Here is a 27367-nt window from a genome sequence, read left to right as displayed (position 1 = left end):
GAAGCAAGATGGCCAAAGTCCAGTAGAGGGTTTTATTTGGAAAAGCATGTTATCACATTGTTGAGTCCAAGTCTACTGTTAAATGGCATGGAGTTTAGCCTTGAATACAGGACCAGCAGTGATAATGCCAGAGCAGACAGATTTAGCTGCAGTGTTGGCAAGCCCGTTCCTGCAAATACCAAAGTGGCCTGGTATCCAGAAAAACTGGATAGAAGTGGATTTTAAAGAGAAATTGGCCAATCAGTTTTGAATATTGGTGAGAACAGGATGTGAACTAACGTGAAGCGATTCAGGGGCCAATTGAGAACTGAGCGAATCAATATAAATTGTGCAGTTTAAATACTGCTTAGCTTCTGTGTGATCCACGTCAAGAGAAATGATATACAGTTCAGCAGTGAAGACAGAAGCTGTAATGGGGATTCTGCGCACAACCACCAAACCACAACAAGGCTTGGCAGAGCCCACACAGTCACCTGATTTTGAAACATCTGTATAAATAGAAATGGAAGGACAGTTTAAAAGATGTTCATCAAATAATAGACAGTATTTCCAATCAGGAGTGTCTGCTTTTCTCAGATGACAGTTAAGTCCCATTTGGGGACTGTAAGAAGCCATTGTGGGATGGGCTGACCAGAGGATACAGCAAGGACAGACCCAATTTATCTAATGCGCCTGAATACAAAGGCCAAAAGGAGCAATGGCACGTCATCTGTTCTGAAAAAGTATGGCCCACTGAGGAATGAAAACACAACCCCAGGTGGGATGCTTTGGTATGGAGCGAAGTTTCAAAGCATATAGTAAAGATAGTTGAAAATGGCAGAGATGCAAAGAAGGTTCATGAGACTCTATGTACAAGCTATGAACTGGGGAAGTGCAGAAAGCCCCGGTGCAGAGCTGAAGTCCTTGATGAAAAAAGGGGTCCAGCATCTTTAAGGCCGATGTTCTGGTAGAGCCACAGACCAGTGATCTATAGTCAAGTTTTGTTTGAAGAAGAGCACAATATATCTTTAGCATCGATCCACTCTCCAAGTGGTGGAAGAGAGGACACTGAGGATGTTCAGTGCTTTTGTACATTTGACCCATAGCTGCTTGATGTGTGGTATAAAGGTCAAAGATAAGCCCTAAGAACTTTGTCTCAAGGACCACAGGCAGGACAACTTCACCAATAGAATTCAGGATCAAGGTGAATACCCCATTGGCAGCAAAAGTGCTTGAAAATGGTTTTAGAAAGAGAGAAGTTAAAGCCATTTGCTGTGGTCCACTTCAGTAAACGATTGAGAGCACTCTGTAGCTGCCGCTCATATATATCTCATGTTCAAGGACTGACATGAGATGCGAGTCATTCACATAGAGCCTGTTTGCAACAGTGAGGGAGTTGTTCAGTGATGACATTAATCTTTGTACTGAAAAGTGTGACACTCAAACAAAGTCCTGAGGGACTCCAAGTTCCTGCAGAAAAGAACAGAAAAGTGTCGACCCACACAAACTTGGAATCTCCTGTCCATTAAAAATTTAATAAAAATAAGCAAATGGCCACATAACCCATACATATGGTGGTCTCACAAAATGCCATACCTCCATGTTGTAACATAAGCCTTCTCACTGTTAAAGAATATTGATACAAGATGTTATCATTTGAGAAAGGCTTCTCTGATTGATGCTTCAAGTCAAATTAGGTGGTCCGTGGTGGAGTGCTGTCATCGGAACCCACACTGGGTGGGTGAGAGGAGGTTGTTTGATTCAAGGAACCAAACAAGACGAGCATTAACCATCCTCTCTAAGGTCTTACATAGACAGCTCATCAAAGCAATTGGACAGTAGTTTGAAGGGATCTTAGGATCCTTCCCAGGTTAAGAGAAAGGAAGGACAAATGCACAGCAAACACGTGGGTGAATGTTTAGATCCCAGAGGAGGTAAACTGAAAAAACAGAACCTTCCCTGGGAGGTTCCCTTACCACGTACAGGAATCCACACCAAGGGGCTATGAAAAGCATCTGTTAAAAGTCAATATACAGAATAACATCCTAAAGCAGTGCATAGTTTAAAATAAGCCATGCGAATTAGGAAGTCTATTTTAAAATTAAAATTATACAGTTAATAAGATAGAAACAGACAAAGAATTATGAAGACATCCAAAAAATACATGAAACATTTATTTGCTTTTGATTACTTTGTTCAACTTTCAAGTTACAGGTACTGTTTTACCATCCAACAACTGTTGCCCAACCCATCCATAAACCACTGTTTATCTTTACTTACCAGCTGGTCTTTACCTTGCTACATTGTTTAAGTTACATTATTTATAGTGATTCAACAACTGTTAACTTGACTTGCAGCTGTTGTTTATAAAGTCCTAAACAGCTGCTGTTTAATGAGAAATATACAGTTGTTTTGTAATTAGAGCAACAAAAGTATAATCACTATTTATTCTGATTTACAACTGTTTGGCCATTACAAAATGCTTGGTTTCAAGAACACTGATTAGAAAATAGAAAATGACTCATTGAAAAATTGTGAAAATAATATTGGTTTTTATTAGTTTAAGTTAAACAAGTTGCTCTTGAACTCTAGCCATTGGTAACAGTAAATCAATAAGAATATTTTATTATACTTATTTCAAACAAATTACCACGTGAAAAGAAGAACCACAGTTTGAATTCCCTGACTATATTATTAATTTTCATAACTTTAGAAGTACATAGATCCTGCATGTTGTGGGGTAGATTGTTTTATTTAGTACCACATATGAATTAGGGATTTTTGTTTCTAATGAAACACACACACAGAAATAAAATTCTGGTTAATGCAGCTTAGGTAACACCAACGTTTTCTGTTCTGTATCCTGAAAGTGCTTGAACAAGCTGTATTACTAGTTCTGCAGTCTAGTTTAACTGCAACAGGCCATTTTCAATTAGCCCATCACCTTCATATCATCTTTAAGAATTAGTAACAATTCTGGAAATGTGAAACGTCTGGAAACATTCACGTCAACCTGAACTTCAGTTAACGCAGCTTAGCCAACACTGCTGCTCTCCGTTCTGTGTTCTGAAAGAGTGCTCGAATAAGCTGTTTTACTTCCTCTGCAGTGAAGTCTAATGCAATAGGTCCTTTTCCATCAGCCCATCGATCCACTATTTCTCGCATGTTTGCTCCAAGAATCAGTCGCAACTCCTCAAATTTGCGCCACTTCGGAACATTCTTGTGTACTTGTAGAAGTGATACATCTTCATCTGCTATCTAGCAAAATTTAAAAGAAAGAGCTTTATTTGATTTTTCAAAAGTAAATTTTTCAAAAGTTATGTAAATAAAAGAGCTACAGTTAACACTTCCAATAAACATATGAAAAGTTAATTATTAACTTGTAATTACTCGTTGTGCATTGTACTTCCTATGTAAGAAAGTCCACTAACCATAAATATTACTCTGAAAAATTATATTTTGATCTCACTTGAAATTCATTTGAATTTTTATTGCAACTTCTCATAGAAATGAATTACACACACACACACACACACACACACACACTACCACATCAGTTTTCTTACAAACATAATTTTAGTTAACTTCCTCATATTATGTTAACACACTTAATGAAGATGAATGTGTTGAATTACTTTGAAGAGGTCCAGTGCCTGATCAGTAATAATTCCAAAAAGTGACACAAAGTGTATGCCTGCTTCTTCAGAAATGTCTTCTAATGCCGTGATATGGACAATGATCTCTTCAAGCACTGAGTTGAGGAGCGTTCCCATGACCCGATAAAACACACCTTCAGGTAGAACATCCTTCCAGACCCGTTGAAGAAGCTGCAGGTGATGAATACACTGTGTTACGGCTCTTCTGGCTGCAGGAAGGTGGCTTATGTCGTCAGCAATGTTTTGAAATACTGACAAAAAGGAAAGTTCACTTTGGGGACTAAATGTTTCAGTTTGAAAACCAACAATTAATTCTATTGGTAGTTTCTGCCCATGACATACTTGAAGTAGGCTAACAGGTATAAATGTCATATTTTATGTTCTTATTAAGACTATTATCAAAGAAAAATTTTAATTCATATAGATATAGCTGAAATACATCATAGCTTATAGTATGTATGAATAACACTTAAGCATAAATATCTAAGAGAGCTAGAAATTCCACTCCTTCAAATTAATTCACAAGAAATAACAATCATTAGTTTCCTAATGATAAGAAACAACTTGAACAACTACACTACTGTCTCTACCTGATGTGTCTTGCAAGAAGTTTAAGAGCTGTTGTTTCTGCCTTCTCATCTGAGCAAGAAAAGCATCCGTGCCAAGTTGCCGTAACTGTGGTACTATGTCAACAAAGGTAATACATGGATTTTCTAAGAAAGTGGCCAGTTGACTGTGATACTGATGACCCAAGGTCAATAGGTTATGGGCAAGGAACATGCAGTTGTTGTGGTGGATTGCTTAAATAAAGTATTAAATTAACATTCACTCACAGATCAGAATAATCTATAAGCTAATTCTACAAAAATCAATAGTTTTCTCGGTGTAGCATCAAAAGAAATACTGTTTAAAGATAAAAATGTATATATATATATTATCTTGTCATATTTTACTTTCTTCACACTTGTGTTTTAAGGAGTCCATTATCTTTACCTGTAAGGATCTGTGTGGATTATAAAGACAGATACACACCACACATCATACAGTAAACATTATCTTTACCTGTAAGGATCTGTGTGGATTATAAAGACAGATACACACCACAAATCATACAGTAAACATTATCTTTACCTGTAAGGATCTGTGTGGATTATAAAGACAGATACACACCACAAATCATACAGTAAACATTATCTTTACCTGTAAGGATCTGTGTGGATTATAAAGACAGATACACATCATACAGTAAACATTATCTTTACCTGAATTTATGTTAAATACAACAATTCAGTTTTTGACCAACAATAATATTTTCCAGGTTAAGCTGTTATCAGAGTTGGACATTAAATACAGATCTTTTAAATGCCCATTAATCTAAGAACACTTAATCTTAAAGAAATTATTTTCAACACTGTCAATGAACAAAACTTTAAATAAATATCATGTGTCTATTTGCTTTCCTTTTAATAAAATTGAAACTTAGTAATCTGACTACTATTTGTACCATTATACATTATAAATCACTCCAGAAATGTGCAGCTCATGTTATGCTATTGAATTACATTACCTGTGTGCTACTTGCATGCTTGTTATGCTGTTGAATTACATTACCTGTGTGCTACTTGCATGCTTGTTATGCTGTTGAATTACATTACCTGTGTGCTACTTGCTGTTGAATTACATTAGCTGTGTGCTACTTGCATGCTTGTTATGCTGTTGAATTACATTACCTGTGTGCTACTTGCATGCTTGTCTCATGAAACATTATTATACTATTGTTTATTTTACCTAAACTAAACTAACATAAAAAGATCCATATGTTTACATTTTGGTTACTTTTATACTAATAAATAAATAATAAACATGAAAAACAGTAAATAAAGAACTTAACCAATGTTCTTACTGTCAACTCTCAAGTACTTTTCATTCTACTTTCTTTATACTAATGGTAGTAATGCAATAAATAATTTTAAATAATGCATCAAAGAACATAGACCAATAGATAATTTTCCCAAACTCTCAAAATGTTTCTAGCTTTCTAATTATGTGACAAAAGCTATTACAAATCTATTTAAACTAGTCATGGAGATTTTCACTGGAATGTTGCTTGTGCTCTGAGTGAAACTTATCTGTTCAGAGCACGATGTTATGCAATATATCATTTGATAGGTGAAAACCTTGACATACTCTATTAGCTACATGTAATATATTATTAAATGTAAAACAGAACTATTAACTTATCTTGAAAGAGAGGATTTGACTGGTAGATGTGGCAGAAAGTTTGACTTTCCACTGATAACTCTCTAACCCACCAGAATTGAAGGCTATAAAAATCATGGTTTGTCTGAACAATGAAGATTTTAGAGTTATTAATTTATGGTTAATTTCTTACTCTTTCAAGTGGTGGTGGAGGAAATAGAGAAGACACCTTGAGAAGAGAAAATATGTCATGTGTCATACTAAGGAGAAATTCAGGATTTGTGTTTAAAAAACAATTTCTTTGTAGGATTAAAAACTTAAAAATTTTATACAATTAAAATATGGATTATTGGTGAAAACTGTATGTTATACTATATGGTATACTGTAAACATATAGTATTTTAATAAATGTTGCATGTAAGATACTAAATTTTCTGTCATGCACAGTAAAAGATAGCTAGAGAGAAAGAGTTAACTCCAGCAATTTGGAAAATCAAAACTGTTAGCCCTAATTTTATGTAACTGGGAACAGTTTCTTCACTTCATAAGAAACCTTCAGTAGAAGGTAAATGTTCTGATAGTTTTTTTCAAACAGATTTATATATATTAGTGTGGGGGAACACTGGTAATTTTTATTAAACAGATTTACATGTATTAGTGGGGGGAAGAACACTGGTAAGTTTTATTAAACAGATTTACATGTATTAGTGTGGGGGGAAGAACACTGGTACGTTTTATTAAACAGATTTACATGTATTAGTGGGGGGGAACACTGGTAAGTTTTATTAAACAGATTTATATATATTAGTGGGGGGAAGAACACTGGTAATTTTTATTTGGTCAATAAAGTTCCACGTCTCTCGCTGCAGTGATTAAAATGATTTACTCTCAAAAGTCACCATATCTGACACACAGTCATAAATGTGGGAAATGGAAGATAATAAAATGTGAGAATTACCCTCTCTAGCAGCAATAGTCTTGGGGGAAAACAATGGCCAAGGAAGAGAATAACACAGGAACTGTGAAATGGCACGACAAGCGTTGATTACAAATATCTCAGATTGCCACCGGTCACAAGTAAAAAATACGAGGATTAGTGATTTTCAAGAAAGATGTTACAGGGAGCACAAAGGTTCAATCAGAGGATGAGCAAGAGTGCAAAGGACAACAATGAAATTATAAGCCAGCAAAGGACAACACTGAAATTATAATCCAGCAAAGGACAACACTCAAATTATAATCCAGCACATACAAAAAGTAGAGAGGATGAGAAAGGGAAGACAAACAAAATAACACAGAAGATCAAAAGATAGACAAACTGTAAATAAAAATGTGCAAGATAATGCAGACTCATAGCCAGCATTTGAGCTTGGTTGTTTGGTTTGGTGTTTTATGGCACAGCAGCTAGGCCTATCTGTACTAAACATCTGGTAAAAATTAAAGTAAAATTAGTGAAATTCATGAAAGGAAATTAAGGTAAAACAAAACAAAGTTTAAAAACATAAATATCATAAAACCAATGTTGACATCTAGTCTACAATGTTAAGAGAGAAACTACAGTAAGAGACGTTGTAAATGACTTTCTGTGGTATAATGGTAATGATCATAACCTGCCAGGAAAACTAATACGTTAAGTACAAGAACCACCATCAGTCACCTGAAGTTGGCCTTTCCAGTTTTGGTTTTGAGTTATTTGATGCTATGGCTATTTTCAGAAAGTAAAGTAATACAAGTTTTAAAAGACTTGTAACAAAATTTTAATTATTATAACTTGCCAGGATAACTAAAGGGTAGTTCAAACATCAGTTTTAGACACCTGAAATTGGCCTTTCCAGTCCTGGTTTCGAGTTATTTGACATTACAGCCATTTTCTAATCAAACTAGATGTATTTTGATTCTTAAAAGGGAATCACATGAAAAAAAGACTAATGTATAAATTAAAAAAACTTAAATAGCATTAAAATGATTAATGACCATTAAAAAACTAAAAACATTTCTAAGGTGGACAATGTCACCATCACCAATAACACTGTCTAATGTTATGGATAAACCTTGGGACAGAACATGTTTAAAATGGTACTGTTGTTGAGAGTTGTAATGACGACAAGACAGTAAAATGTGGCTTATTGTGACCTGAGTGTTATGCAGACAACACATTGTGCATCAGTTCCAGATGAAAGAAAACTGTGACAAATGTGTAGTCCAGTTAGAACAACTTCCTCTTTCCGATCCTCACGGAAGCAAGACGGCCAAAGTCCAACATAAGAGTTTTATTTGGAAAAGCTTGATTGATTATTGCCTGCTCCAAGTTAACTGCCAACTGGCACGGAGCTGAGCCTTGAATACAGAACCACAATCCAGCAACTGAGGAAACTGACAGTTTGCTATTGAAGAATCAAGTGAAAAAAAGCAGTCAACTGAGGTAGATAAGGTCATGAAAGATAACCCTGGCAAAGTGACCAGCAGCAAAATGCATACTATTTAATAAACCACCAAAGAGGATGGACAATGAAAGAAGAAACATATATGGAGAATCCGGATGTTTGGCAGGGCTGAACACAAACAACACGTGAAGCCAGAAGGCAGGAAAAGATGGAAGATGCATGCCTGATTCAGACTGAAAAAGGAACATGTGAGACAATGGCGAAGAAATGGAAAGTGACACTGAAAGACTACACAGAAGTGGAATCCATGTCTGAGCATACCAAAATGGAGCCATTAACAGAACACAACATGGAGTGGTGTGAATCAGTGAAAGACATTTGGAAGAAGATAAATAGGAAAATATGCATTTTGGTGATATCCTCTCTGGTTTGGACTGACAGCATCAACAGATACTAAAGGATGAGGAACAGGAAACCAAAAAGTAAACCACTGAATATATGACACGAAACAAGGCACAACATGACGAAGCATCAGATGTTGATATGTAGGGATGATTCAGCCAGTGTCCAATGACTAATCCTCTTGAGCACTGAGATATGCACTTCAACCCAAAAGAAAAGCATCTGTTAAAAGATGTCAACCCGGTCAAAAAGTTGAAAGAGGAACTCCAATGATACTACTAATCCGTACCAGCCACCAAAGAAATTCAACCTGTAGGAAGGGAGGCAGGGTAACAGGAGCTCCTGAGGCACCCCAAATGAAGCTTCTGAAAGTGACACATATGGGTGCAATCAAGGAGAATCAGAGCTTTGAGAGAATAATTAAAAAAAACATACAAACTCCAATAGAGATGGGGGACTCTTATGCAGTAAGAAGGGGAGAGAATGGCAAACTGTGAATAAGATATACTGTGCCTTGTAAATGAATGGGAGAAGACAAGGCCTAATTGATGAGGAAACTGAAAAACACCCAGATAAATCAAATATAGTGCAGGTATGTAAAAGGTATCTCCACCCTGAGAAGCCAAACCACTCTGGTAGTCTCTCGAAGAAACTGAGTATGATCAGCATATTTGATGGAGAAAAAAACCAAAAATAGTCAGTTGTCCATGTGATGGTGGAAATAAAGACCTCTGGCATGAAGCAGCCAAGCCAGTGATCAGACTACTGTGACATGATCCTGATATACAAAACAGAGGAAATACCAGGATGCATGGGAGATAGGAATATGCAGATAAGCACTCTATATGTAACTTTCCTCCAATTCAGCCTGGGATTGTAAACCCACCAAAGAATTAGGTAAAACCCCATTGTGAATTTGGGTACATCCAGGAAACAGTTCAGGGACAATTAATCTACAATCGGTCACCAACCTCCCAACATTTGACTACAATGAACAGTTGGGAATAAAATGCTGGATGAAAACTTTCCCCAAGTTCTATGGTCTCTTTTTGAAGAAGACCTTGAGCCACCTCACATAGATACTGGCAAGAAACAGGATCCTTTGGTGGGGGAAAGGTCATGGAATGAAGAGACAGCAGAGGAGAGGAATGGAAGTAAAGGGCTAGACCCCCTGAAAGAACTTCTAGGACCCATGGATCTGTTGACCACGTATGGTGAACATGGAAGGGCCTAGCTTTCCTAGTCCTGACTCTGAGGTGAAGCACTGATGCAATAATTTTCTGAAACTCCTCTGAGTAACAACTTGACTGCAAGTGGATGAAGAACTAGAAGTCAGGACCAGCAAAGGTTTGGATGTGGTAGAGGGATCAAGACACAGCAACAGAAGGATGAAGTTGAGATGAATTGGAAACTAACAAAGATGAACTATGCAGACAAGTTTACTCAACTCTGATTTATAATGAGTCAGGAAAAACCCCAAGATGGGTGCCATGCATAAATTTCACAAGAAATTAGTGAGTAAACATATTCAAGAAAGAATTGCATCCCATTCCAGGAAAGCCCAACAGCATATCAGACATGCCTGAAGATCCAGGGACAAAGATGAAAGGCATACCATTGTAGTAAACAGAAAACTGCAAACACCACCTGAAAATCCTTTAGGAGTGAACTGAATTGTCACAGCTAGTAACTGCATAGACAATTATGCATGCAGAACTATAGACAGCATCAGTTTGAGATGAGAAAATTGAGACTGTGAAAAATTCACCAAATGCATTAGAGTTCTAACCTCACAAGATAATGACAGATTCTAAACACTGGGAAGCAAGATTTAGGAAATGGAGAAGCATGACCTTCAGAAGTACGAGACAGACAAAGCATACTAACCCTTGATTAAAGTTTATCCGCAAAATACTGGGTATGAAACTCAACATCACATAAGGGAGAAAATATAGAAACTTGACCAAGGAGGATAGGTTGAGAATAACAAGAAACAGGAGATAAACATAAGTGGGAAACATATTGAGGTGGTTTAACAGACTATCCAAATCCTTGTCTTCCCTGCCAGACAAAAAAAAATATTCCTCATGTGGTGGTGAAGGTTGCATGAACATCAACATTTCTAACTGATTGGGAAACCTGCAAACGCAGTAACAGCTGTTGGTAGTTGTAACTACTAGAAACTGTAATGCATAGCAACAATTCCAAACTTGAAATAAACAAATAAAAAATATGAAAAAGCAAGTTGCAAAAATCACCCTTTCACAATCCAAAAGTGCAAAAGAAATATTAAAAAAGAAGAAGGAAGTCTGTGGTATAAAGGAAAACACTGAAAAAATTGTGAGCAAAAATGTGTCTGTAGAGTACTACTGCTAACTGATAAGTGATTGACTAGTGCAAACGTGGAGAAACCAATGGTTACAATAAGGGTTATATCATGCTCCTATTACTGGAAATCTACTTCATAATTATTTATATGTGGATATGCAAAAGTGGGAGGTAGAAGGCTAGTGGCAAGCACTGAAATTTGCACCCATAGAGGGTGCAATAATAAACAAGAAAAGTTATTTTGTGAGTGGAAGTGTTGTATCAGAAGCCAGTTTTCTACTATGCTGTAGTAGTTATAAATACTGATGTCATGGATTCTTACTTGTAACCTGATTAACACAAAACTTGTTCTCTCCACAGAATCTGAAAAAAACCTTTGATTATTTTTGTTGTACCTGCAACAAATTGTATGTCCCCACGTTAAATGATTTTCACACTGATTATTTTTGTTGTACCTGCAACAAATTGTATGTCCCCACAAATGATTTTCACACTTTGATTTTTTAAGTGCTTATACACATCTTAGACATGCTGTAAACAGCTGTGTCACACAATGGTCTTAATTTCATTATAAAGTGTAAATTTAGTTTGGGAAGGTTCTGTGGTTGCCATGGTTTAAGTATAAAATACAGTTTCTTTTATAACTTATTGATTCTTGTAAGTACAAATCAAGAAGATGCCTGGTTAATGTTACTGAGATGAAATCAATAACAAATAAGTTTACTTTTATCTCTGAACAGATTACTACCTGTCTGCTGTGGTAAGGTTGTAATACTCTCCTTGTGATACACAGGAACTACATCACAGTATAACTCGCATATGTTTCGAGCGGTACAAAAAAGTCGAACTGCACATGAAGGAGAACTCTTGATGGCTTCCTGCATGACTTCGTGAAGCAAGTCCAGCACCTTTCTTGTGGATAAGCTAAGCAGTGTTCATAAATATCTACATTAGTTTCTACTGAATCACTTATAAAACACATAATGCTATTGCATTTCAGCAAAGTTCTTACACTGACCACTGCACCAGTTTAATTACAATATAAAATTTGTCAAAACTCTTCACGTATATGGTACAATAATAAATTACTTTCTACAAAGGATGTTGATATTTACTATCCTAAAGAGGCCATCTGAAGTGAAACTGTTTACACTTTTTCTCTTCAACGTCATCCCCAGAACTTACCTGACCTGACATCTTGGAAAGTGGAAAATATTTTTACAAACATCATGTTTATCTTCTACACTAGTCATTTTGTCTTCTTCCTGCACAGCTTTGATTTTGGTTAATTTTGGTAGTGGTTCTAACAGAGGTTCCTTCTCTGGAAGTGTTATGGTTGCATGCAAATCCTCCTTCATTATGTTACGAGCACAAACTAGAAGTTCCTTTAGATTGAAAAAAATATATATACTTTAAGATGTAGTAATGGTATTCACAAAAACAAAATACTGGTATTTCAAAATGTTCAACTAAGTGTCTGTAATACAAATAAATGTTATCACCAACACATTTAAATAATTAGATAAAAACACTTAATGTAACAAACTCCTGTCTCACAATAAATACTGAAAACATTAAACTCTATATTTTATGTTTCTAGATATATGATCCAATTCTTAGATAGAGTCAACTGAAGTTTTAAAGTAAACTCTAGCTTTAAGTTTTTGCCATTTTACACAAATCAAGAAACATACGTAACCCTTTACAACACATTAAACTTGACTTTTGTGACATTGTTATACATACGTCATTCCAAAACTATATCTTGAAGTTACAACTTATGTTTCTTATATTACAGAAAAGGAACGAACCTGACACATTTTGTTTGCAAACAAGGAGTCCACGTTCCTAGCATACTCTAAGATTGTGGTATCCCCAGCCTCCAGGAAACCAAGTGTTTCTAACTGCACCTGTAGATTAGATGTTAATTCTATTACTTTGGAGTACCCTTCCAGGTCCTTGCTGTGACTAGGGATAGCAGGAGAGAGACATTCCTGTATAAGGCAATCACAGAATTCTTTACCAACTTGTTTTCCAAGAAGAGACATCAGTGTCTCAGATTCTTCAGCTGGTTCTTTCTTCACATGTAACTTCATGAAAGAGCCATGTAAAAATTTAAACACTGTATGCAATTTATCAAAAACTTGAGTTGTCTCTGCCCGTTCCTTTCTGTTGACAACAACAACTAAGGTCACACTGGTACTTGATTTTTCAATATGTATTTCTACTTGGTAAGAAACCACTATTCTTAACACATGGACCATTAAGTTACTTCCCAGTTTCTTTATCTTCTTGTCTAACTCTTTCATGTAATACAAAGCTTGCAGTAAACTTTGAATTTCTTCCAATGTTTTGTTTCCTGACGTCATCAACTTCAGTTCCACTTTGTATGGAAGATCATCTTTGGGTTTTGGAATATTCCAGACAATGTGTTGGTTCCAAATTTCTCCTAAGTCATATTTAAGTTTTTCTTTTTTGACCAACTGCTCCGTCTTCATGACTTGTAAAATATCCACATCTTTCTCACACTCATGTTTGGTCTGAAATATTAAACTTTCAACATGTTGTAAGCTAGTGGCAGCAGATAAGTAGTCTTTCTTCTTTTGTGCTTGTTTGGCAGCCTCAAGAGTTTCATGAATTTCTGCCAGCTTTCCAACAATGTCCACTAGGGTTGAACTTTCTTCCAACTGTTTTGTCAGTTCTTGGTACTCACAAGTTGCATTGTGTAACTGTGGTTTTATCTAAAACAAATGAGGACAAAAAAGAGTCACTCTTCACATCTATGGAGAAAATAAAAGTAAAACCTAACCACTTATTAAATACATTTCTTTAACTGTTCTAATATTCCCAAGAATCATCACTTGTACCTTTTTATCATCTTTCCAAACATATTTTCTAGTCAATTAAAATTATAAAAAATAAGATTTTCTTGATCACAAAATGACTTTATGTAACAACTTGTTTCAGATGTACATTAAATCAAGACTACACAAAATCAAATACCAAGAGTTAACTGTGGTACATCTATGAACTGATACAGTGTCAACATTACACATTTCCTCACTGTAACTGGTGGAGTTTTACCATTTCTTTTGTAACAAACTCATGGCCACATTGTACAAAGCACGATATGGTAGCAACTGGTCACAAACCAGGAAGTTCTACCCACATCAACAGTAGAAGTACTTGTTTCTTACATAAATTTTATTCAGCTAAAAATGTGCCAGAGAAATATTTCATCATTCTAGTTCCAATCTGCGTTCTACATCTTTCTTCTGTTTAAAAAATATTAAAATATTTTAAATTATTCTTGTACAAAGTTTATAGAGTGACTTACCAATAGGGGCTGAGTTACATCCCCAATACAAAAATAAACATTAAGGTATTTGTCACACTGTTAATTTTTATCAAATATACTAAAATAGATACATTAAATATTAATTCACAATTACAACTGAACTTTCCCACCAACCTCTTTCTCAATTGTTGTTAAAAGCAAGTCTGCTTCACTAGTGGCTTCATCAAGGTGACTAGATAATTCAACAGTTTCTGCAAAATGAGGCAGAAATTCCTTATGTCTTCCCCGAAGAGTCTCTTGCACTTCTAGTTTTATGTCTTCTATCCTCTTACTTATTTTTAATATCTTTGAATTTAAGTCATCTTTCTCAAGTTTTCCTGAAAATAAAGTGTAATTACTTCTAACATCGTCATATGCATAAAATCATTACAGTTGAAGATTTTTCACATGAAAGTAAGAAGGGCTTAACCAACTAAACCAGAGGGAACATATAATAGAACAGTAAAAAACTCCACAGTAAAGTATGGTTTATCCTTAATATATGTACTTAATATTGCTAACAATCCTTGTTGAAAGACAGTACAAAAATAACAAACTTACACAACTTCAAGTACTATGATGAACTTGACTTTTAAAAGTTTGTTTCTTTCTGTAGTAGAAAACTACTACAGAATAGTTTTATGATGTATGTATAATTGAAATACATTAGACCCAACATTATACAGTTGGCAGAGGTAACCTATGTATGTATGATAATACATTTTCAAGACAAATAACAATAATTTATCAGCTACTCTATACTCTTCTGTTCACAGATGGTAATATCTGTGAATATGGTAATCTGTAATAATATGGTAATACAAACGTGGCTACAAATTACGGAGCAAACATCTTAACATAAAATTAATCTTGAAATAAAAGAACAGGTTATGTAAGTATGAAAAACACACAAAATAAAGATAACAAATAACCTTAGTTCCTAAACCACAACACAGAACACTTAACTTACCAAGAAAAAACACCACTTCAGGACCTAACAAGACATTTAACTTACCACCAGAAGACACCACTTCAGTAACTAACAAGACATTTAACTTACCACCAGAAGACAGCACTTCAGTAACTAACAAGACATTTAACTTACCACCAGAAGACAGCACTTCAGGACCTAACAAGACATTTAACTTACCAACAGAAGACAACACTTCAGTAACTAACAAGACATTTAACTTACCACCAGAAGACAACACTTCAGTAACTAACAAGACATTTAACTTACCACCAGAAGACAACACTTCAGTAACTAACAAGACATTTAACTTACCACCAGAAGACACCACTTCAGGACCTAACAAGACATTTAACTTACCACCAGAAGACACCACTTCAGTAACTAACAAGACATTTAACTTACCAACAGAAGACACCACTTCAGTAACTAACAAGACATTTAACTTACCAACAGAAGACACCACTTCAGGACCTAACAAAACTTACCACCAGAAGACAACACTTCAGTAACCAACAAGACATTTAACTTACCAACAGAAGACAACACTTCAGTAACTAACAAGACATTTAACTTACCAACAGAAGACACCATTTCAGGACCTAACAAGACATTTAACTTACCAACAGAAGACACCACTTCAGGACCTAACAAGACATTTAACTTACCTACAAAACACAGCACATTAGTAACTAACAAGACATTTAATTTACCTATAGAAGATAGCACTTTGGTAACTAACAAGACATTTAATTTACCTACAGAAGACAGCACTTTGGTAACTAACAAGACATTTAATTTACCTAGAGAAGACAGCACTTTAGTAACTAACAAGACATTTTACTTACCTGCAGAAGAAAGCACTTTGGTAACTAAGAAGACATTTAACTTACCTGCAGAAGACAGTACTTTAGTAACCAAGACATTTAACTTACCTCCAGAAGACTCCACTTCTGAAGGTAATGAAGAGATTTAAGTTACCAGCTAAAAAAACAGCACTTCAGTAACTGAGAAGACATTTAACTTACCTGCAGAAAACAGCACTTCAGTAACTAAGACATTTAACTCAACTGCAGAAGACAGCACTTTAATAACTAATAAAGACATTTAACTTACCTGCAGGAGACAGCACTTCAGTAACTAAGACATTTATCTTACCAGCAAAAGCCAGCACTTCCATAACTAAGAAGACAGCACATCAGTAACTAGGAAGACATTTAACTTACCTACAGAAGACAGCACTCAGTAACTGGGAAGACATTTAACTTACCTGCAGAAGACAACACTTTAGTAATTGACAAGACATTTAACTTACCTGCAGAAGGCAGCATTTTAGTAACTAAAAAGATATTTAACTTACCTCCAGAAGATTGCACTTCAGAAGGTAATAAAAACATTTAACTTACCTGCAGAAGACAGCACTTCAGTCACTAATGAAGACATTTCTTTTATCTTATTATCTAAATGTAATGTAAAAAAATAAAGTAAATTAAACAAGTCATTTATATGTTGAACACAACATTTGAAAACTGATGAAAAATATCACCATTAAAATAATTTAAGCTCCACAAACAATCTTCAGAACAAATGTTCTCAGAGCTTAATACTGCACCAGCTACAAGTTTTAAACAATGATTCAAAGTAAGTAATATTTGTTTTATGCACTATCATTATAAGGCATCATAAAGGGTTAAAGATAGGTGTTCACATTTTATTGTATATAATGACAGAAATGTATACAACACTTTGTAACAAAATGTCTTATAATTTCAAAATAATCATAAAAAAATCTACCTAAACACACACTAATGGTGGATAATTAGTATATTTAACAGTGCACAGTTTTCTGTTTTTTGCTATTAATTACAGATTAGGAGAAATATTAGATTTAGAAAATATTCAAATCAGAAATTCATATGTATTTTTAAAGAAATTCCTATGTTAATAGTGAATGGTCCTAATTCCAAATAGTTTACTTCAATAACAAATACTTAGTAGTCACAAAGTACAGTGATAATAATTTTCACTCATTAAAAAATAAATTTTTCATTTATTCACCTACTTTCAATAATATTTGACAATTCTTTTTTTTAATCTAATATTTAATAATTTAATATCTTGGGTTGCTAAAATCCTTTTAGATTATTGTTCTTTTAAATTATCCAGTGAAAGTAATCCAAAGTCTAATCCATGCAAATAATTACAAGTCAGTTTATGTAGTTCACATTTACACAAGTTTGAATACTTCTACACTGTTGTAAATTGTTGTAGGCCTAAGTTACAATTTACAAATGGCATTGACTAACATAAAACAGATCAACTTGTACTTCATGAAAACACTCTGATTCAACTCTCTTGAAAAAATCTTTCAAAGATTCTACACTCTCTTAATCATATCCTTGATTATCTCTGAGCCTACCCAACTCTTAAAACACAGATAATTTTCCCCCAAACCATATGACTTTAGATATGTACTTCCCTAACATTTCACAGAATGACATTTTATGGTTCTATCTCCACAACACTCTACCATAACCTTTTTCAGTTCAAAATCAAAAAGTTTTAAGAGAGAATGATGCTGAGATATATTAAGGTTAATATTAGTAACAATTCCAAACTTTTAACGAATTTCCTAAAATAAAAACTAGTGGCAGTGATGCAGAAATAAAGTATTTTCTTTACTTGATTTGGTGACTGTTAGGGTAATTATCTTGGATTTGGTAATTTCAATATTCTTCACAAACCATACAACACTATTTTAACATTGAAATATACTGCTTTCAACATTATAACCAATTTAAGATATTGAATTAATTCAAAATATTCTTACACAAGGTATTTTCCTTTAACTAAGACTATGTAAGTTACCCCTGAAGAATGCATATGAACTTTATAAAATTAAAATTATGCATTTTCCAGGCATAGGTTTTATAGTTTAAACATACTTTTACAGTGATCGTGTGGAAACCAGTCAATAACTGGAGCTGAGTCATCGCAAAATTTTGATAATTGATACACGTGTAGCACTATATGTCATGACATGTTCTGACATACCCAAATCTCTAGTTATGAGTCAATACAGCTTAGTTCATAATTAAGATTTAGGCCCAAGTGAAGTACGTTACGTATCGTGATACTGTATTGCAATTCACAACGATACTTAATGAATCGCTTAGTATTTTCTGTTATTATTGAAACAAATTTTTATAATCTGTCAAATTAAAACAAAAAATACTTACCACGCTGTGCAGCAAAAAATTATGTTGCTGAACCATAAGTTTAATATATTACCAAAATAATCATTCCTAGATGGTGTATCGAATAGTACGCGCACTTTCCTAATCGTTTGTATGATGAAAGATAAAGGTAAAACATGAAAATATCAAATAATTAGATCGATTCATGAAATTAAGGATACTTACAGTAATTAATATTTTATGTAAGATTATCAAGTAATCGATTTCATGATTTAAGTCTATTACAAAATTGTAAATGTATATAACAAATATCTATTATCAAACTTTTTGAGTGGCACAAGACAACCGGTTAGGCGTTATTTATATTCGGAAAAAAAGGGAGAGTGAGAGAATACAAAGAGAAATTAACGTTAGTTTAGTTTGTTTTTAATTTCGTCCTTAACTTAGCAATGTAATACAAGAGGGAAGGCAGCTTGCCATCATCACCAACCGCCAACTCTTGGGCTACTCTTTTACCAACGAATATTGGGATTGACCGTATATTTTAATGCCTCCACGGCTTAAAGGGCGAGCATATGATGGGGGTTCGAACCTGCGACCTTCAGATTACGAGTCGATCGCCTTAACCCCCTGACCATGCCGGACTTATCACCTTCAATTAAACATCTTTCGGGCCTTCTATGATCTTAAGGGAATCCAAAGTTCCAAGATCATGCAGGCATTGTTGACCAGTTTTCTTGCTATAAGACATAAGATTAAACAGGATGCAAGAAAAATAATTTCTGCGATACCAAGACTTCTGACATTTTTCTCCATTTACGGTTTTCACTAACCGTTATATCATTCTAATTTCATGACTACGCTCCGTAGGTTATTATGTCAATTTATAGAAATTGTTGGTATCGTGATAATATAATAGCCATCAAATAAATACAGTGATATACAGTGAATATAGTTTTGGTGGCGGAGCTTAAAACAGAAATAAATATTCCTCGATCAAATGCCCATTTGTTCCCGTTAACATGGCGCTTATGAACATATAGATTGAATAATCTATGCATTCTAATAATAATTTCATTGTGCTTATGAAATCTTTGTACAACTTCTTGAAGTTGGAAAAAACAACCAAGGATATTAGGGGAATTACTGTAGTAGATTAACAAAGAATAAGATAGTTATAAATTTATATATATATATATATATATATATACACACACACACACATGTATGTAAATGCAGAGCTTGTTTGTTAGCTTGTTGTTTAGCGCAAAGATGCACAATGGGCTATCTGTTATATGCCCACCATAAGTATGGGAACACTATTTTAAAGGAATGTGAGCTCTCAAACTTATCGCTGAGCCACTAGAGGGAGGTATAAAGATATATATAGTTTCGTGATTACAAGAAACTCGCTTGAAGTAAAAAATGTCTTCTTGAGACGACTGGTATGGGTATTAGCACTTTAATTAAAATAAAGTTCAGAACAACGTTTCGACCTTCTTAGGTCATCTTCAGGTTATCAAAGAGAGAGTTTGAAAACCTGAAGATGACCTAGAAAGGTCGAAACGTTGTTCTCTGCTTTATTAGTAAAAGTGTTAATACCCACACCAGCTGTTCTAAGACACATTTTTATTTCAAATGGGTTTCTCGTCATCGAATTGTTCTGTAGTTTATTTTATCTAAAGTGCTAATACCAATACCAGCCGTTTTGATAATACATAGAGAGAGAGTTTATTTTGGACACTGGCACAAAGCTAGAAAATGGTTTTCTATGCCAGTCGTTTGTAGTTTTGAATGACAGATCAGAGGAAAGGCAGCATACACCGCCAACGTTTTGACTACCGATACTCTAATCGAACATCGGGATTTTATCTTCATTCCTGTTACATACTCACACCAAACATGCTCGCCCTTTCAGCTGTGGGGCGTTATAATTTCGGTTAATTCCGCTATTCGTTGGTAAAAGAGCAGCCCAAGAGTTGGGGGTGGGTGATGATGACTAGCTGCCTTCTTTCTATTCTTACATTGCTAAATTAAGGACGGCTAGCGCAGATAGCCCTCGTGTAGCTTTGCGCGAAATTCAAACCAAACCTTTAACATACCAACGGTCCCAAAATATTGATCACGATTTTGTGGCAAAGAGATGTAATTTTTGAACCTTTGGATTCACAGTCTATTTACGCTAACACCCATAACATATTCATTACACACACGGAGAAATATCCAGTATAAAGTACTAGATGAAATCCTGAACATTTATTCCACAGAAATTGACAAAAAAAAGGGTAAAAACTAGAAACTTTATAACATATTTCCAATAAGTGAAAAATATTTCACACAGTTTGATAAATATCATACACTTACTTAACTCTTGTTGTTTATGTAGAATGGGATAAATTGGTAAACATTAAGAACCGTTTACATGTTTATCACCAGCATGAAATTCAAATTACACAAGCTTCAAGACGCGCACGTCTTCGGAAGCTCAAAAACATGGCTGCCAATAACGAGTTTAGCGGCATGAGTTGCAGCGTTGACTCTTGTGAAGGCCTTAACAACACAAAAAATGTAAATAAAAGTGCACTGAAAGAATACAGTGAACCCTCTTGTGATGATAAAGAAAGAGCTAATCAACTAAAGGAGAAAGCAAATGAATATTTTAAAAGTAAGAATTTGAACTGAACTTAGTCACGTTTTTTGTTTGTAAGAATACCAGATAAATGCTTAGTATACTGATTGTAGTAATACTGTTTTACTAGCCAAAAGTAGGCTTAACGTATTATACTCTGTCATTGCTTAAAGGTTGTAATTTGCTTGTACGGCTGACGAGTGAGGGTGTAACTAATAGTGGTACATCAAGCGCTAAATAATATACATTGGTTTGTGTAATTTCCACGTTATTTATATTATCAGATACATATAAACACCATAGAGTAATTATAAAAATGTTATAAATAATGAAATATTGTTTGTAATTTATATTATACCCCTCTATGCAATGCAGCCGAGATCCATATAAAGGTAATTATTTTTTTCTCAGATGCATGTGAATAGTTTTGTAACAAACAAGTGAAAAATGAAATGTTTAGAAATTTCTTTTTGTCTTTGATTATTGTGAAACTAAAAGTTAGGTTACGTGGTAAACGTTTGCCTTATCGACTGTCTTATGAGATAGGTGAGTTATGTTGCAAGCCATATAGAAAGCCTAGCCACCTTATGCTCTTTAATTATTTATTATATTATGTATGAAAACCCAGTTTTAATCTTTTCATGTGTTCCAGTGTCATAAAATTACATGATAGAATATTAATTGCTACTGTTCTTTTTATATGTACATATATATGTAAGGACTTTCGTTTACTAGATGGAAGAGGCCCATCTGTCTTATTGAAGTAATCCTGCTACATAGCCAAAAACTTGCTGTAAAATATTTTGTTGCTTTCCTGATCCTGTTTCAAAAGCTAGGATTACGTACAGGCATAATATTGTGATGTGTTATTTAAATTGATTGTTTTTCAGGTAATATTGAAAGAAGTAATTTATTTCCTTAAATACATTTGAAAAGATATACCTTTACACTGTTGGCAATGGAGCACTGTTTTGATGGCTTTGAGTGTTTTATCTATCATTATGCTAAGATCATTTTCTTCTCTCATGTTATTGATTGAGCTTCAGTCTGTATTAAACGTGATCCAACTTTTGAAAAAAACCCAAATAATTTACTTTGTACTTATTAAAGTCATTCTGTAACATCTTCAACACAGGTAGAAATAGCTAAAGATTTAATGGTAGCCATATTTTACATCAAACTTCTTGTAAATATTATAAATAAAAAAATTTGGTGGCCAAAGGACTGACTCCTAAGGCACTCCATTGGTAACAAGGGTCCATTTGGAGTGGACACAATTAATATAACAACAACAATCTTTTGGTTTTTCCTATCCTAACTTCCTTAGAATCCATTCAAGTAGTCTTTCCCCAACTCATACCAATGGTATTCTCTGAGTTAATTTTTTTGTAGCATGTACTGAAACCTTTTTGAAATTCAAAGTGTACAATGCTCACACTTTTTCTATCTTCCAGATAACCTAATGTTTAAGCACAAGAGGCCTGTTGTTTCACTGAGGTTGTTCTAACCACTAAGCTAAAGTAATCTTTGAAACACAAGCCAGCTCGTATTATTTAACTATTTATCAAGTCTTCCTTTAATTGTATCTGCTACTATATCAAAGTCTAACCATCCTCTTAGAAAAATAAAGCTGTTTTAATTGAAGATAACTTCTAGCCTGCCAGAATTGTTATTTGTGTCTCCTAGTCTTACAATTCTCATCATCAAATATGAGGGAAAAAAATGATAAAGCACCAACATTATCAGTTTCTTTAACAACCGTATACAAATTAATCAGATCCTTTCTTATTTTATTCAAAAGAAGAATTTCAGTGATATACTTATCTTTATATGAATCTCAAGTATCACCCTAGTAACGTTCCTCTAAACTTTATCCAACAATTCAGTGTCCACCTAAAGGTACAACTGAAGATGGTAATCCAAATGAAGCCTAACCAGTGACATACACAATAACAGTATAATCTGTTTTGTAGTTGGTATTTCTGCATATACAATTTCAAAACCTTACCAGTAGCAACAGCACATGCTTTTATGACTTAAAATAGACGTATAAACCAAAACACCAACATCCTTTTTTTCATGACATTGTTAAAGTTTTTGAGATTATGATATACTATGTGCATTACCTTGCATTTGTTGTAATTAAAATCAATTTGCTTTTCATATGCTCAACTCACCTATTAACTGTGGGTTCAGTATAATATACACAAATTTGTCTTCACATTTGCACTATTACTTTTGATACAACATGTATCTCCACATCATTTGGTAGAGTTTTTGTAAACATTACAAGTTTTTCTTACATTAAAAAATCAGATTTTTAAATGTATTTACTGAAGGTTTGTGAATATAGAGCCTGTTTTGTTTCTAGTCTGAGTACAAAGTGATTTCATTTTATGATTCTTCATCCCACAAATATGAAATATTATTTGCATAATCTGTAAAACTTCCTGAATACATTTCAAATGTTTGACTTAATTAAGACTTCACATTTTGTTATTTTCTATACTATGAGGGGTCTGTCAATTGACCAACCTTGTAACCATCATAAAAAATTGGGAAATAAATATAAATTATGCTTTTATTTTACTAGAATGACTACATATTATAATACAAAACTACAAGTGTTTAGTTGAAATCCCTTAAGTCTCATAATGCTATATACTTATTATTTTTTATTACTTTGACCTTCCATTCATGCCTAGATGGCATTACATAACTTATATTGACACGTGCACGTCCTCATGGTGCATATCCAATATGAAACAAACATAGATACTAAAAATAAATATATAACAGTGAATCTGTTACAACCTGTACAGAAATACAATAGATGAAGTACAGCCTTTTTCTGAAAGAAAGTTTTATAATTGGAGGTTATTAGGAAGTTATAAAGATTTTACATGTGAAATTTGACAATTTTCTGGCTCATAAAAGTATTTTTGACCTTAAAATCAAAATTATTTTGCATGTTGGATAGTTAACATTCAAAAAGATAAGAAATTGCATGAGAAAATTAGAAATTAAAATATCTTAACACTTAAAAAGAATATTTTGTGCACTAAAGTCTTATGAAGATAAACTTCCTGTATTAGAAGGTTATAATTTGAAATTTATAACAAACATAAAATATTTATGAGCTTGGTCTCTTGGACTGAGCATATAGTGAGAGCTAAAACCAGTTCCATGATGACATTTACTTTTCAAGAATTTTAAAATCTGTTCCACATCAACTTTTAAGGCACTATCCCAATTCACTAGTGACAAATCTTATGTTCTCCAAGTGGGCTTTCTGAAAGTTAGGAACAAATACAACATTACATACTGTACATACAATAAAACATCAAACCTAATTCTGAACAACAGCCTTAAAAACCACAGAAGAATAGCCCTAAAGACCCTAGAACAATAGCCCTAAATACCACCGAACAATACGTGGAGGGATAAAACCACACCATTTTCAGTAAGTAAACCATTTATGTTAATTCAAATGTGAGATTAAGATGTTTCTCTGTTACAAGTTATCATTCACCTTAGTTTTGTTTTTATAATAGGGTGGTTGGCCTTTGAAATAGGTTGACTTTGGATATTGTAAGTGCAGTAAGTTTTAAGGAAATGTTTGATAAACATTTAAGTAATCAGGACTGGATTTAAGTTTTTTTCAAATGGATGGGAAGTCTTGATAGACCAACAGACCTCTTATTGTCCTTAAATGAATTCATAGTGGATTATTGTCACAGGTTGATGGGACAGTGTTGATAGACCAACAGACCTCTTGTTGTCCTTAAATGAATTCATAGTGGATTATTGTCACAGGTTGATGGGACAGTCTTGATAAACCAACAGACCTCTTGTTGTCCTTAAATGATTCGCTCCCCACTAGTACAGTGGTATATCTCCGGAATTTACAACACTAAAATCAGGGGTTCGATTCCCCTCGGTGGGCTCACCAGATAGTTCTTTGTGGTTTTACTATAAGAAAAACACAAACACACTTAAATGATTCATTAGTGGATTATTGCCACAAGTGGATGGGACTGTCTTGATAGACCAACATACCTCTTGTTGTCCTTAAATGAATCCTTAGTGGATTATTATGACCAACAGACCTCTTATTGTCTTTAAGTGAATTCTTATTGGATTATTGTGACAATCAGATGCTGGGGAGTTTTGTTCTATGTCTTTTTTTTTCTTTCTCACTGTTTATAATTTTATTTAATGATACTGGTAATGGTAAAAGAAGTTATAGATGTTGGTTGTTACAACATTAGTTGTTCTTGCAGGCTTGTAAGGTTTAAGCATAGCTCTTATAGTTTCTTAAACCTTCTGGACGATGTGCATTAGCCACACGAGCACAGGAGAGACAAAATGTGAATCCCCTGACCTTGTACAGAGAGCTATACAGTGTGGTACAATGCATTTGGGTTATCAACATTGCATGTTACTCCTACATTGTTGATTTTGCAACTGTTTATATGAAAATAGAAAAATACTTGTTAAACAATATTAGATATGCAATTAAGGTGTTGTGGAGATAAAATTATCAAATTTAATAAAAGACATAAGTATGTTTATTGGTCACATGACCATCACTTGTACTCTGACTTGTCAGACTGTGGTGTTTTATAGACATACTTTTAAAACAAAAATTTTATAATACATCAGATATTTTGTGTATTACAAACTTGTATTGTTTTTGCTAAAAGCATACTACATTTTATGTAGATACCCTTCATAAGTTTGAAATTATGGAGTTGGTTCACTAGACCAACCCTTTGAACATTCAGTTAAGCTGTTATTTTTCAGATCAAGTAAGTTGGCTTCATCTTGAGAAGGTTGGATGAGTATTTTAAAGATCAGGTTGAAAAAAAAACACAAAAACACTTCTTATGTAGTTTGGAACTGTCTGTGAATATAGAATGGCCTCTGTTATTCTGTTGAAATGTAAATACTTTTTATAGTATGGATCAATTAATATTCCAATACATCCTTCAGCCATCAATACAACAAACCAAAGTGGTAAACTGAACTGTTTTCTTTCATATCAACAAAATTGAATTCAATCTAAACAACAACTGAACCACAACTAAACAACAGCTAAACCACAACTGAACCACAACTAAACAACTCAAATAAACCACAACTAAATCACAACTGAACAACAACTACACAATAATTCATACAATATCATTCCACAATATTATGTTAGTTAGTAGAAAAAAAAAAGTACTGATATTCAAGGTTACATTTCCAGTATTACAGCTGACTGTTCCTAATGGTTAACCAAAAAGTACCTTCATTAATGTACTTTTATTTGCTCCTGAAAAAACAAGTAAAATCTGTCAGTTTTGCTTCATAGCTCTTCTTAATGTAAGTATAATAAAAACTTAACATCTGAAAGAAAGGTATGGCATTAATTTATCTGTTATAAGTGTTTTGAAAAAATTACATTAGAAAGATTTAAATATCTGAAAAAATTGATTTATTAGCATAAACATAACACACTTTCATAGCCAGTGAAAGAATGTCAGAATCATAACTTACACTTGGAGCAAAAAATTAATAGAAGTGTTCTTTTAGTGGAAGTAAATTCAAACGGTGATTGTTTTTTATATACTGATTCTTTCTATTTCTAGAACAAGAGTTTGACAAAGCAATTGATTTCTACACTCAGGCTATAGAGCTCAATCCATCTGTTGCCGTCTACTATGGAAATCGTAGCTTTGCATACTTGAAAAGTGAATATTTTGGTTCTGCCCTAAATGATGCTTCAAAAGCTCTTGAGCTTGACAAGAACTACATTAAGGTGAACTAGAGTTTAATAAGCATTGAAGTTGTTTATAGTTGTGTTCTGTGAGTATAAAGTTGTCAGTTATAATTAGAAGTATTGAATACTTATCTTACTGTATGTCACATTTGTAATGGATTTTGGTTATAAATATCTAATGTGGTAAATAAACTAGGGTTAGGTAGTGTATTTAATGTTATTTTATAGTCTTCATTTAAAGTTGTTTTATTACTGGGGTAAGTAATGTAATAAAATGAATGTTTTATTTAATCCTGTCTGTACTGGTACATAAAGTACAAATTTATGATATTTTTACAAAGTTACATTCAAAATTTAATTTTATTGTCATTCTACATAAATAAGCTTGGAATTAAAGGATAGTTTTCAATTCAGATTTTAATTTCTTAATATCAAAACGAAGTACTATGTATCATGTAATGTTTCTTTAATCCAAATTTATGTGTAAAAACGGCTCGTTTGGGTTGAGAAAATTTTTTA

At 33.8% G+C, this 27367-nt stretch overlaps 2 protein-coding genes across 4 annotated transcripts in view; one reads left to right on the top strand and one right to left on the bottom strand.

Moving 5' to 3' along the window:
• Positions 1-2511: 2511 nt before the first annotated feature.
• On the bottom strand, positions 2512-18637 carry Zw10 (Zeste-white 10 kinetochore protein). Of its 2 annotated transcripts, none has more exons than XM_076458417.1 (9): positions 18495-18637; positions 16662-16715; positions 14421-14623; positions 12760-13689; positions 12134-12333; positions 11697-11872; positions 4226-4435; positions 3615-3886; positions 2512-3237 (listed from the first exon to the last, which is right to left on the bottom strand). In XM_076458417.1, the coding sequence occupies exons 2-9, from the start codon at positions 16696-16698 to the stop codon at positions 3004-3006; spliced, it is 2262 nt and encodes a 753-aa protein (XP_076314532.1). In that variant the 5' UTR covers positions 16699-16715; positions 18495-18637; the 3' UTR covers positions 2512-3003. The 2 variants fall into 2 exon arrangements, with proteins under 2 accessions (XP_076314532.1, XP_076314533.1); XM_076458418.1 differs by lacking the exon at positions 18495-18637 and adding an exon at positions 18086-18106.
• Positions 18638-20912: 2275 nt separating this feature from the next.
• Positions 20913-27367, top strand: part of PpD3 (protein phosphatase D3) — a 43327-nt gene continuing 36872 nt past the window's right edge. The window contains exons 1-2 of one of the 2 annotated variants that reach the window (XM_076458414.1): positions 20913-21117; positions 26718-26887. In XM_076458414.1, coding sequence (XP_076314529.1) covers positions 20946-21117; positions 26718-26887 — 342 coding nt within the window. In that variant the 5' untranslated portion in view covers positions 20913-20945. Of the gene's footprint in view, positions 21118-21328; positions 21474-26717; positions 26888-27367 lie in introns of those variants that run through there. The other variant, XM_076458416.1, reaches the window with a different exon arrangement.

This window comes from Tachypleus tridentatus, chromosome 9 (genome assembly GCF_004210375.1).
Source record: "Tachypleus tridentatus isolate NWPU-2018 chromosome 9, ASM421037v1, whole genome shotgun sequence".
Classification (NCBI taxonomy): domain Eukaryota; kingdom Metazoa; phylum Arthropoda; class Merostomata; order Xiphosura; family Limulidae; genus Tachypleus; species Tachypleus tridentatus.
Note: the sequence above shows the minus strand (reverse complement) of the source record. Positions and strands in the feature narration are given on the sequence as shown.